The sequence below is a fragment of the Oncorhynchus clarkii genome, chromosome 5, assembly GCF_045791955.1.
Source record: "Oncorhynchus clarkii lewisi isolate Uvic-CL-2024 chromosome 5, UVic_Ocla_1.0, whole genome shotgun sequence".
In the NCBI taxonomy this organism is placed as follows: domain Eukaryota; kingdom Metazoa; phylum Chordata; class Actinopteri; order Salmoniformes; family Salmonidae; genus Oncorhynchus; species Oncorhynchus clarkii.
Genome location: NC_092151.1, coordinates 30,547,709 through 30,561,679, shown reverse-complemented (window position 1 = coordinate 30,561,679; position 13,971 = coordinate 30,547,709). Strand labels below are relative to the sequence as shown.

At 46.0% G+C, this 13,971-nt stretch overlaps 1 protein-coding gene across 1 annotated transcript in view; it reads left to right on the top strand.

Annotated features, from left to right (window-relative positions):
* The window catches only part of LOC139408645 (astrotactin-2-like), a 447,901-nt gene that overhangs the window by 235,867 nt on the left and 198,063 nt on the right, over nt 1-13,971 (top strand). The window contains exon 11 of the mRNA XM_071152798.1: nt 11,933-12,083. Within this exon, the coding sequence (XP_071008899.1) occupies nt 11,933-12,083 (151 nt within the window). The remainder of the gene's footprint in view (nt 1-11,932; nt 12,084-13,971) is intronic.

The following is a 13,971-nucleotide window of genomic DNA, read 5'->3' as shown; positions in this document are numbered from 1 at the left end:
CATCAGCACTGCTATGCCACCTAGGAGTCAGCTCCTTAATACACCACTTAATAGTACACAAAATGGGGCCCTCAACCCTTTTTTCACTTTTGTGTCTGTGTGTGTGTCTCTGTCTGTGTGTGTCTGTGCATGTATATGTGTGTTGTTTTTTCTTCTCTCTCTCACTCCTCCACTCTACCTGGTAAAGGCTGTGACAATGCCAGCGGGCGGTGCCTGTTCGCTTTATTAGCAATAAAAGTTAATGGATGAAGCATGCTGATATCCTCGGCCCTCCATCACGCATGTTGACAAGTGCGTCCAATCAATGCCGGCTCTCCAATTAAAACCCGGTACGCGACCTGCCATCAGCCCCTAACCACGATGCCTCACAAATGACAGTTGCATACATAGTAAATTGCCATCGGATCAACTCCATAAAATATTGAAGTTGCTGTAATTGTGTGCGATCGCACCACCCCATAAACTGACCCTGCAAAATTGTGTTCGCACTCCCATTCCATAGAAGATTGAGAGGCCAGAGTGATAGTTTATCATAACAGTGATTCAGGAAAAAAAAACATTGGAATGAATAAAAGGCTATTTTCAGAGTCCTGCCATTGATTAAAACAATATTTCCAAACAGAGAGGAGCTATATTGGTTTCAAGTTAACACGTAACTGTTATTGTCTCTATATCCATTCCACCCCAGTGGAAAACAGTGACATATCCATGGAAAGGTGTTCGCAGCATGATTCAAACCTCTGTTTTGACCTTTGACCCCATCTCCCCTGTGGAGTCAGAACGCAGCAGGGAGGCAGGTCAGGCCTAAGATTAATAATTCACCCTTCACTACTGCCCCTTCTCCCCTGCATGCGGCATTCACCACCAACTCATCCATCTCCTTCTCAACACTCTTCTCACAAAATGTTTTCTCTCCTGTGATCCAACTGGAAATAAATAACTGTGTGTGTGGGTGTGTGTTTGATGCATGTGTACAGTATGTGTTGCCTTTGTGTTTCATATTGCAAGCAGAGCTAAGATAGAGAGATGAAAATATAATCATTCCAACCGTTTGCACAATGTCAACTGGATGTTTGAATAACTGTAGTGTATTTGAGATAACCATAGAGCATAAAGTTGATGTAGCACTTGAACAGGAGACTGGAGCAGTAAGACATTTTGCTAGCACTGTATAATGTCACTGAGGAATAAAACAGTTAAAAGGCATTCCAGAGGGAACCTATGGCAAGATCATTATAATTTAGAGTTTTAGTGATCGTTTGACTGTTAAGCTCTTTCCTTCCACACATCAACAGGAAGTAGTTTGGGAGTAGGGGTGCTGTGATTTTTTTGCCAAGAGGGGGCTATATCGGTCCACTAGGACTATTAAAGACCCAGTGCACTACTTTTGTGAAAATGTATTTTTTCCAGAATTATTTTGGATTTTTCAGGGGCTGCTGCAGCATCGTCAGCACCCCTACTTTCCGCAGCTATGCTTACACACATACCATACCATTTGGAATAAGAACTCTAGGTGAACCAAGTCTGTCACAATGATACTGTGTAGCTGCAGTAAATAAGACACTGTATTATTGTCACACTGTCCTATTTTTTCAGTATTTTCTAATCCATCTTTTACTTTTGGTACCGTAGAGATTGCTTTTTGTTTTCTGGCAGATGATTACAATATAAGAAGGAGCTCAAAACAATATCCCCTTCAGATTGATATGTGTGTGTTGCTCAACAGATTCTCATTGTGGCTGGCTACTCTTTGTTTTGCACTGGCCAAGATGGATGGCCTTTCATCATGGACACTATTTTTGTCTCTGTTAAAATCTTGTATTGCCTTTGATGATACCAATTGAAAAAAACATGCTTCTGCATTTCTTTATACCTATTTCTATTAGTTACCATGGTGAACTGCTACTCTAGATCTGAGTAGTACAAGACCACATTACCTGACAAGCAACAACCTCAAACATGTACAAATAGGTTAACAGAGAATTTACAGGACAGCCAGCTAGCACTGCGTGGTTTAGCTCAGATTAAACACAGGGAATACTCATGGCTTCATTATATGTCATTACACCTCTAATGACTTGTTAATTTCCTGTGAGCTGGGCAGAGCGGGCACCTGTGTGAGGCAGAGGGCTATCAGGCATCAGCCTCCTGTACCTACTGTAAGCTGGCAGGCCCCTGCGCACTGCCAGATCTTTAGCCTTGGGAAATCATGTCCAATCATATTGGAAGCGATCGGACCAAAAAGCCACCATTCCTAATCCTCCTCATCACTTTAACGCCTGTAGACTCCCACCTGCTCCCCAACACGACAGGCCAGAGGAAAGGGACAGACATGGCAGCTTTGGTGGCTCTGAACAAACGGGTGGCAGTGATATGGTGGTACACATGCTTTTGTTGTTTGCCGGTAGTACTGTGCCAGGAAGAGTGGTGTCCTTGGGTATTTTCTCTTCAATATCTGTGTGTATGTGCCTCTATTTCTCTGTCTGCCTGTCTGTCTGTTAATTTGTCTGTCTGTCTGTCTCACTTTGTAGCTCTATCTCCCTGTTCTCATCTCTCACACAGCCCATAATATTTATATTCTCCTTCGCTATGTCTCTCTCTGTCACTTTAGAAACCCTTTACAATTGTACCTGTATACGGGTTGAACATTTCTGATTTGGCCACTGATAAGTGCCTACATTGTGTCATGACGTTGCCCTGTTGGGGGAGGTTTATGACCCCCCATAAATACCTTTCCCCCTTTTTCTCTCCACTCTACAGAATGGACACTTGGAAAGTCCGTTGTTAACATAGGGAGAGTATTGTAACGTCAAAGGGTTGGGAACCGAACAATATTTCGGTAATCCAACCAGTTGAAAGTATCCGTTGGTACTTAAAGAATATGATGTCAGATCAGTTGTCATCTGAGACATTATTACTGATGATAGGACAACATAAACTGTATCTTGGAAAGTCTACACATCAGATTCACATGGAATTGTTGTGCAATTTAAATGTTTAAATATGAAACTATTTGTGAAAAGATTAAATGTAATTTTTGTTTTTAAAATAAGATCATTGTTTTCAGAAGTAAAATATGCTCAATCAGTGGCCACGCCCACATGAATAGGCCTTTACTAAATTTCTATAAGAGCCCCTGTGACCCAATTCATGGCGAACTAAGCCAACCTCAGTGTGAGCTCTGGTTGCGAATGGTTGAACGACTACTACCTAACGAAATTAACATTGTGTTCCCGATGATGTGAGGACTATGTCCATATGTTTAGAAGGACGAATTTCAACATGGAGGTGACGATCGCCACGCTGGAAGGATAAATTTGACTATACCAGCTAGAATTTTTATTTTTATTTTTATTTTTATTTCACCTTTATTTAACCAGGTAGGCTAGTTGAGAACAAGTTCTCATTTACAACTGCGACCTGGCCAAGATAAAGCACAGACAACAACACAGAGTTACACATGGAGTAAACAATAAACAAGTCAATAACACAGTAGAAAAAAAGAGTCTATATACATTGTGTGCAAAAGGCATGAGGAGGTAGGCAAATAATTACAATTTAGCAGATTAACACTGGAGTGATACATGATCAGATGGTCATGTGCAGGTAGAGATACTGGTGTGCAAAAGAGGAGAAAAGTAAATAAATAAAAACAGTATTGGGAGGAGGTAGGTAAATTGGGTGGGCTATTTACCGATGGACTATGTACAGCTGCAGCGATCGGTTAGCTCCTCAGATAGCAGATGTTTAAAGTTGGTGAGGGAGATAAAAAAGTCTCCAACTTCAGCAATTTTTGCAATTCGTTCCAGTCACAGGCAACAGAGAACTGGAAGGAAAGACGGCCAAATAAGGTGTTGGCTTTAGGGATGATCAGTGAGATACACCTGCTGGAGCACATGCTACGGGTGGGTGTTGCCCTCGTGACCAGTGAACTGAGATAAGGTGGAGCTTTACCTAGCATGGACTTGTAGATGACCTGGAGCCAGTGGGTCTGGCAACGAATATGTAGCGATTGCCAGCCGACTAGAGCATACAGGTCGCAGTGGTGGGTGGTATAAGGTGCTTTAGTAACAAAACGGAGGGCACAGTGATAAACTGCATCCAGTTTTCGGAGTAGAGTATTGGAAGCTATTTTGTAGATATCGCCAAAGTCAAGGATCGGTAGGATAGTCAGTTTTACTAGGGTAAGTTTGGCGGCGTGAGTGAAGGAGGCTTTGTTGCGAAATAGAAAGCCGACTCTAGATTTGATTTTAGATTGGAGATGTTTGATATGAGTCTGGAAGGAGAGTTTACAGTCTAGCCAGACTCCTAGGTACTTATAGATGTCCACATATTCAAGGTCGGAACCATCCAGGGTGGTGATGCTAGTCGGGCGTGCGGGTGCAGGCAGCGAACGGTTGAAAAGCATGCATTTAGTTTTACCAGCGTTTAAGAGCAGTTGGAGGCCATGGAAGGAGTGTTGTACGGCATTGAAGCTCGTTTGGAGGTTAGATAGCACAGTGTCCAAGGAAGGGCCAGAAGTATACAGAATGGTGTCGTCTGCGTAGAGGTGGATCAGGGAATCGCCCGCAGCAAGAGCAACATCATTGATATATACAGAGAAAAGAGTCGGCACGAGAATTGAACCCCAGTGGCACCCCCATAGAGACTGCCAGAGGACCGGACAACATGCCCTCCGATTTGACACACTGAACTCTGTCTGCAAAGTAGTTGAACCAGGCAAGGCAGTCATTAGAAAAACCGGGGCTACTGAGTCTGCCGTTAAGAATATGGTGATTGACAGAGTCAAAAGCCTTGGCCAGGTCGATGAAGACGGCTGCACAGTACTGTCTTTTATCAATGGCGGTTATGATATCGTTTAGTACCTTGAGTGTGGCTGAGGTGCACCCGTGACCAGCTCGGAAACCAGATTGCACAGCGGAGAAGGTAGAGTGGGATTCGAGATGCTCAGTGATCTGTTTGTTGGCTTGGCTTTCGAAGACCTTAGATAGGCAGGGCAGGATGGATATAGGTCTGTAACAGTTTGGGTCCAGGGTGTCTCCCCCTTTGAAGAGGGGGATGACTGCGGCAGCTTTCCAATCCTTGGGGATCTCAGACGATACGAAAGGGAGGTTGAACAGGCTAGTAATAGGTGTTGCGACAATGGCGGCGGATAGTTTCAGAAATAGAGTGTCCAGATTGTCAAGCCAAGCTGATTTGTATGGGTCCAGGTTTTGCAGCTCTTTCAGAACATATGTTCTTTGGGTTTGGGTAAAGGAGAAGCTGGGGAAGCTTGGGCGAGTAGCTGCGGGGGGGGGGGGGGGGGGGGGGTGGAGCTGTTGGCCGAGGTTGGAGTAGCCAAGAGGAAGGCATGGCCAGCCGTTGAGAAATGCTTGTTGAAGTTTTCGATTATCATGGATTTATCGGTGGTGTTACCTAGCCTCAGTGCAGTGGGCAGCTGGGAGGAGGTGCTCTTGTTCTCCATGGACTTTACAGTGTCCCATAACTTTTTGGAGTTAGAGCTACAGCTGGCCTTCGCTTTCCTGACTGACTGAGTGTGTTGGTTTCTGACTTCCCTGAACAGTTGCATATCGCGGGGACTATTCGATGCTATCGCAGTCCGCCACAGGATGTTTTTGTACTGGTCGAGGGCAGTCAGGTCTGGAGTGAACCAAGGGCTATATCTGTTCTTAGTTCTGCATTTTTTGAACGGAGCATGCTTATCTAAGATGGTGAGGAAGTTACTTTTAAAGAATGACCAGGCATCCTCAACTGACGGGATGAGGTCAATATCCTTCCAGGATACCCGGGCCAGGTCGATTAGAAAGGCCTGCTCGCAGAAGTGTTTTAGGGAGCGTTTGACAGTGCTGAGGGGTGGTCGTTTGACTGCGGACCCGTAGCGGATACAGGCAATGAGGCAGTGATCGCTGAGATCCTGATTGAAGGCAGCGGAGGTGTATTTGGAGGGCCAGTTGGTCAGGATAACGTCTATGAGGGAGCCCTTGTTCACAGATTTAGGGTTGTACCTGGTGGGTTCCTTGATGATTTGTGTGAGATTGAGGGCATCTAGATTAGATTGTAGGACTGCCAGGGTGTTAAGCATATCCCAGTTTAGGTCACCTAACAGAACAAACTCTGAAGCTAGATGGCTGGAGATCAATTCATAAATGGTGTCCAGGCACAGCTGGGAGCTGAGGGGGGTCGGTTGCAGGCGGCAACAGTTTTTGGGTATGGACCTGGAAAGTACAACATTACTTTGCAGGCTAACTCTGCAGTAGAATGCAACTCCTCCCCCTTTGGCAGTTCTATCTTGATGGAAAATGTTATAGTTGGGTATGGAAATCTCAGAATTTTTGGTGGCCTTCCTAAGCCAGGATTCAGACACGGCAAGGACATCAGGGTTGGCAGAGTGTGTTAAAAGCAGTGAGTAAAACCAACTTAGGGAGGAGGCTTCTGATGTTGACATGCATGAAACCAAGGCTTTTTCGATCACAGATGTCAACAAATGAGGGTGCCTGGGGACATGCAGGGCCTGGGTTTACCTCCACATCACCTGCGGAACAGAGGAGGAGTAGGAAGAGCGTGCGGCTAAAGGCTATCAAAACTGGTCGCCTAGAGCGTTGGGGACAAAGAATAAAAGGAGCCGATTTCTGGGCATGGTAGAATATATTCAGGGCATAATGAGCGTATGGTGGGGTGCGGGTACAGCAGAGGTAAGCCCAGGCACTGGGTGATGATAAGAGAGGTAGTATCTCTGGACATGCTGGTTGTAATGGGTGAGGACACCGCATATATATAGCATGAGCTTATAGTATCGCAACTTGGTATGAGCTGTGAACTCTTATTCACTAAAGGAGTGATACATCCTAGACGTTGAGTTATCAGCAGCAGCTGTAAACTTGTGTGGCCTACAAAAGGACGAACAATCTCCTCAGAACGACAGGGTACTGCAATGTTTCCGTTCCACCACAAGATGACAGACTGCAACGTTTCCGCCCAGAAATATCCTTTAAAGGACAAGGGAGATCTCTGCTGGGCAACCCAGCCTTCAATCTTTGACCAATCAATCAAAGCGCAGCTCAGAGTAAATACATTTCTTGCATTTTCCTTTTCCAAATGGGCGTTATTTAGAATGCATAAGATTCTGTACTTTACGATAGCATAGCTTCATAAGGTCTGATAGAGACCCAATCCTTTTGTTCCTCAGTCTTCCCGCACTTTCATTGAAACCCAACCCCATTTCTTTGTGTAACCAGCCGTCATATCGGTTTCGTCCACTAGGGACGTTTTATTTTATGAAATAATTAGTAATTAATGTATGATTCATCCTGTGTATATTAAATTCTGTGTGATTATTTAGGTATTTAGTATATAAATAAACCACATTTTGTTAGCCAGGGTTTGTGAAGATAACCAAGCATTTTACGACGTTCAGATGAGCCTGAATAAGGTGACAATTAATAATTGACTGCTATTGATATGAAATATTACCAGTGTCACGTTCTGACCTTAGTTCCTTTGTTTTGTATTTGTTTTAGTATGGTCAGGTTGTGAGTTGGGGTGGGCAGTCTATGTTCCTTTTTCTATAATTTGGGATTCTGTGTTTGGCCTGGTATAGTTCTCAATCAGAGGCAGCTGTCAATCGTTGTCCCTGATTGAGAACCATACTTAGGTAGCCTTATTTCACTTTTGAGTTGTGGGTGATTATTTTCTGTGTCTGTGTGTTCCACAGGGAACTGTTTCGGTTTGTTATTTCACTTTGTTATTTTTGTATTTTGTCGTGTTCAGTTTGTTCTATTAAATATGGACACTTACCACGCTGCGCATTGGTCCTCCTCTTCTCCTTCATATGACAGCCGTTACAGAATCACCCACCACCAAAGGACCAAGCAGCGTGGTAACGGGCAGCAGCAGCAGCAGCGGCCGAAATCTCAAGACTCCTGGACATGGGAGGAGATTTTGAACGGAGAAGGACCCTGGGCTCAGGCTGGAGAATATCGCCACCCCAAAGCAGAGCTGGAGGCAGCGAAAGCTGAGCGGCAGTGGTATGAGGAGGCAGCACGGCAGCGTGGTTGGAAGCCCGAGAGGCAGCCCCAAAAATGTATTGGGGGGCACATGGGGAGTGTGGCTAAGTCAGGTAGGAGACCTGAGCAAACTCCCCATGCTTACCGTGGAGAGAGAGAGACCGGGCAGGCACCGTGTTATGCCGTGAAGCACGGTAGACTCCGGTGCGCAGGCATAGCCCGGTGCGGTACATAGCAGCGTATCAACCGGGCTAGAGTGGGCATCGAGCCAGGTGCCATGAAGCCGGCTAAGCGCATCTGGTCTCCAGTCCGTCTCCTTAGGCCGGGGTACATGGCACCAGCCCTACGCATGGTGTCCCCGGTTCGCCATCACAGCCCAGTGCGGGCTATTCCACCTTGCCGCATATCCTGGCTACGGGGAGCATTCAGCCAGGTAGGGTTGGGCAGGCTCGGTGCTCGAGAGCTCCAGTGCGCCTTCAGGGGCCGGTCTATCAGGTGCCACCTCCACGCACCAGCCCTTCGGTGGCAGCCCCCCGCACCAGGCTGTCTCTCCTTCTCCTCCCTACAGGTGCTCCCGCCTGTCCAGTGCTGCCAGAGTCTTCCTCCTGCCCAGCGCTGCCAGAGTCTCCTGTCTCTCCTGAGCTGCCGGAGTCTCCCGTCTGTCCTGAGCTGCCGGAGTCTCCCGTCTGTCCTGAGCTGCCGGTGTCTCCCGTCTGTCCTGAGCTGCCAGGGTCTCCCGTCTGTCCTGAGCTGCCAGAGTCTCCCGTCTGTCCTGAGCTACCGGAGTCTCCCGTCTGTCCTGATCTGCCAGAGTCTTCCTCCTGCCCAGCGCTGCCAGAGTCTCCCGTCTGTCCTGAGCTGCCAGAGTCTCCCGTCTGTCCTGAGCTGCCGGAGTCTCCCGTCTGTCCTGAGCTGCCGGAGTCTCCCGTCTGTCCTGAGCTGCCGGAGTCTCCCGCCTGTCCTAAGCTGCCAGACTCTCCCGTCTGTCCTGAGCTGCCGGAGTCTCCCGTCTGTCCTGAGCTGCCGGAGTCTCCCGCCTGTCCTGAGCTGCCGGAGTAGCCCGTCTGTCCTGAGCTGCCGGAGTCGCCCGTCTGTCCTGAGCTTCCGGAGCCGCCCGACACTCCGGTGCTGCCGGAGTCGCCCTTCACTCCAGAGCTGCCGGAAACTCCCGTCTGTCCGGTGCTGCCGGAATCTCCCGTCTGTCCTGAGCTGCCGGAGTCTCCCGTCTGTCCTGAGCTGCCAGAGTCTCCCGCCTGTCCTGAGCTGCCAGAGTCGCCCGTCTGTCCTGAGCTGCCGGAGTCTCCCGTCTGTCCTGAGCTGCCGGAGTCTCCCGCCTGTCCTGAGCTGCCGGAGTAGCCCGTCTGTCCTGAGCTGCCGGAGTCGCCCGTCTGTCCTGAGCTGCCGGAGCCGCCCGACACTCCGGTGCTGCCGGAGTCGCCCTTCACTCCAGAGCTGCCGGAAACTCCCATCCATTCGGGACCCGGGGCTAGGGTCCCCAGTCCGAGGTCGGCGGCCAGGGTCGCCGCTCTAAAGAGGCCACGGAGGCAGGTGGAGAGGCGGACAAAAACTATGGTGGAGTGGGGTCCACGTCTCGCGCCAGAGCCGCCACCGTGGACAGACGCCCACCCAGACCCTCCCCTATAGCTTCAGGTTTTGCGGCCGGAGTCCGCACCTTTGGCGGGGGGTACTGTCACGTTCTGACCTTAGTTCCTTTGTTTTGTGTTTGTTTTAGTATGGTCAGGGTGTGAGTTGGGGTGGGCAGTCTATGTTCCTTTTTCTATAATTTGGGATTCTGTGTTTGGCCTGGTATGGTTCTCAATCAGAGGCAGCTGTCAATCGTTGTCCCTGATTGAGAACCATACTTAGGTAGCCTGGTTTCACTTTTGAGTTGTGGGTGATAATTTTCTGTGTCTGTGTGTTCCACAGGGAACTGTTTCGGTTTGTTATTTCACTTAGTTATTTTTGCATTTTGTCATGCTCAGTTTGTTCTATTAAAAATGGACACTTACCACGCTGCGCATTGGTCCTCCTCTTCTCCTTCATACGACAGGCTCTGTGCTTCATAGCGCTGTATGGGTTTTGTTTGACTGACAGTCTTGTTCTGTACATGAGTACCGCACGGGACAAGAAGTTGCCCCCATCACTCCTGCATTTTTTGTTGTCTGAATGAGGGAAGGCCTGTAAATTAAAAGGACTCAATGTGTTCTGAAAGATGAGACGTTGAGGATTATAATAAATACCACTTTGATGTCATACAAGCAAGCCAAACACCTGTGAATCCAAATTTGCACACTTCCACATCATAAAACTCATGTCATATACAGCATCAATGTTTATGATAACTAGGTTTGATATAAGCTACAAGATGACGTGACATCACACTGGGTTGTTCTGTACAGAATGAGCCTATGTTTGTCTATTGTGAAGAAAATTTGCCGCGGAACATGCGCTTGAATGCACACAACTCCTTTCTATGCTCACCAAAATGACACTCTCTTTCTCTGAATTGCCTTGTGAAAGCTTAACATTGTAAGATCACATTTTATAACTTAGCTAGTCATGTTGGCAATAGAACAAGCTTTCAAATGATGCCCACCTGACGCAGATTGATATTTTAACAGGGACGTTTTTGGATTGCGTAAAAAAACAACAGTAATCGTGTGATGGCAGGGATAAAGGGTTGTGATCCAAACAAAACAACTACAAGTGTGCTTGCTTTAGTTTATCAATGGCACAGCTAGGATAGATTTTAAAAAAAAAACCTTATCATTGAAGACTCTTCTTGAGCTAAAAAAGTGCATTGAAATTATGTAGGAACTGTGCACACTTTGGAGAGCTGTGTGGCCACTTGGAGACATTTCCCACAGGTGTAAAGGGTTAAGACCTTGCTATCTGGTAGTAATTATCATTCAATAGCGCCAGTCAACAATGTAGCAGCAGCCTAAAATGCTGCTAACCTTTTTCCTTTCTGCCCTGATTATTCACAATAGAAATGTGCAGTCTTATTGCATATTCCCACCCTCGACATAATATGTGTGTATCGTGGTCTGAGATCTGTATCATATTTCCTCTTCCTTGAAGAATTAAATACATTTCTCTCTCTCTCATTCTCTCTCTCTCTCTCTCTCTCTCTCTCTCTATCTCTCTCTCTATTTTTCATCATTCACCTTGCTTTCTATGTTTTCTTTATTCCATCAGGACCAAATATCCATTTGTTGTATACAGAGCTTGGACAATGGCCCAAACATCCCAGTATATCTTTTGGAGATCGATTCCACAATGGAATTGATTTAAGCTTTAAATGGCTGGCGGATCTCTGTCATTCTGTCTCTCCTGAAATGCATAATCATTCATCTGATTCCATCTGTACCATTTTCCCACAGTCCACATCACGACAAAGTAGCAACATATCCAAGCAGAAGTAATGGACAGAACGGACACACCAAGGACAGAACGGATGATATGTCTTTTCAAGCGCTCTCTTTTTCAAAGTAACGGACGATATGTCTCCTTTTCAAACTCTCTCTTTTTCAAAGTAATGGTTGTATCATGATTTATCTTGTAACAATATGATAGCACTAATATGAGGGTCACAACATTAGGAAATTGAGGTAATACAGTTTTTGTAAGGAAAGGAAAAGATTGGGTTATTGTGGTAATAACATTGAGCCACAGAGGAGACCTTTGCTTTACGTTAGATATGTGGATTTTGAAGCATTCCCCCCAAAAATGACCAACCGCTGTATTTGTTCTGTTTTTCTCTATGTACAACTAACCAAACCAAGTTCTGAAATCCATCAGAAGTACTGCCAGTGCGTTTTCCAAAGTAGGACAGCCTCAGTCTCTAAATCCACTTTCAGTTAAGTGTTCAGGCTTTATTCTGATCAGGCTATTGATGGCAGTGTCTTCTTCTTCTCTGCCCATCATAGGGAGGAGGCCATCATGTCCACCTACTTTGACACAGTAGATGATCTCCTGGCGTCTTTCGGCCCGGTCCGAGACTGTTCCCAGGACAACGGGGGCTGCAGGAAGAACTTCAAGTGTGTGTCAGACCGCAGAGTCGACTCAACAGGCTGTATGGTGAGTTACTGTCACCTTTGTAAAACCTCTCGAAATAAATGTAATTCCCACATTTATTCTTAGTATGACACAATGAGAATTGCCGCATAATGAAGTGCCATATGTAAGTGTAATGTCTCAGCGATGTGTAATTTCTCAGTTAGAGGATTCATAATCTCCCATAATTTAGAGGATTTATGTGATTCAGTTTGACTTCATTGAGTTAAGATGCTTTAGGCAGTTGAAGATCTGCTAATTAACACATACACATTGATACAGAGGAAAGGGAGTAGGCGCCGGTCGTTTCCCACCACATTCTGAAGAGTGTTTGGCATTCCATGATGATAATGATCTTGGGACATGTTTCTAAATCTGTGATTGGCAAAAGTGTGAACGTTCCTACCACCTGCTTCCATATAGAAAGCCAAGTCAAACAGGTATAAAACGAAGATGTCATGATCCCAGGCTTACTCAAATCATGAATATCCCAAAAAATATAGTCTGAAACTGAAATTTTAGGAGTAGCTACATTGCCACACCCAGAAACGTTAGAAGTTATAGGCTGTCATACTGTAACCTACACTCTTAGAAGGGTTCCAAAAGGGTTCTTCAGCTGTCCACATAGGACCCTTTAAATAACCCTTTTTGATAACATGTAGAACCCATTTTGGTTCCACTTATAACTCTCTGTGGAAAGGGTCCTACATGGAACCTAAAAGGGTTATTTAAAGGGTTCTCCTATGGAGATAGCCGAAACCCTTTTAGGTTCTAGATTGCACCTCATAGTGTACTGTAGGAAATATATTACAGTTGATTTGATATGCAATACAGTACATCTTTGAGTGAGCATGGTTGGTCGTTTGCATATTTACAACGGGAGGAGAGATGGAGGAGAGACGGGAAAGATCCAATGCCAGAGGTTTGGCGGGAGTTTGGGCGGCCTCGGAGTCGTAAAACAATTACATTTATGGGCAGTTGGGTAGCTGTGTGATGGATGGCTTGATCATTAGGGGATAGGGTGCTGCTGTAATTTAACTGGCCTCTGGGCTGTATGTCCCTAAGAATGAGAGCCAAACACTGATACTACAATTTCTACTGGGGCTGTTAAAATAATTGCTGAATCGAGAGAGATCTGCTCAACTCTTGCTATGCTACTCTGAGAGCCAGCTTAAAAGGGATTTTGCCTCACACAACTATCAGAGAGTAATTGTTTTACCCACAAATGTAATGTGTTGCTAAATATGGCCTTATACCACTCAGAGGTCTTTCACATGAGGATTCACCAATACAGTGGACAATAGTGTTCTTATAGTGCAACTTTGTGTTAACCTGTTGCAGCTTACTTTACATGCCTCCAATTTGTAAAGACATGGAAACATACATATTTATTCTACATCCGTATACACTGACGGGACCATTCACACTGGAAACTGTTGAGCGTGAAAAACCCAGTAGAGTTGCAGTTCTTGACACACTCAAACCAGTGCGCCTAGCACCAACTACCATACCCTGTTCAAAGGCACTTAATATTTTGTCTTTGTCATGTATTGTCATGTTGTGTCTTTCTGTCCTTTCCTTTCACCCTGTCTCCCTCTGCTGGTCGTATTAGGTTACCTTTTCTCCCCCGCTTTCCCCAAGCTGTTCCTTGTCTCCTCTTGACTACCTCGTCACCCCTTCTCCCACCTGTTCCCCTTTTCCCTCTGATTAGGTCCCTATATCTCTCTCTGTTTCTGCTCCTGTCTTTGTCGGATTCTTGTTTGTTGTGTTTCATGCCTGAGCCAGACTATCGTCATGTTTGCTGTAACCTTGTCCTGTCCTGTCGGAATCTGCCGGTCTATCTGAGCCTACCTATGTTTGGTTATTAAAGAAGCTCTGTTTAAGTTAGTTCGCTTTTGGGTCCTCATTCACT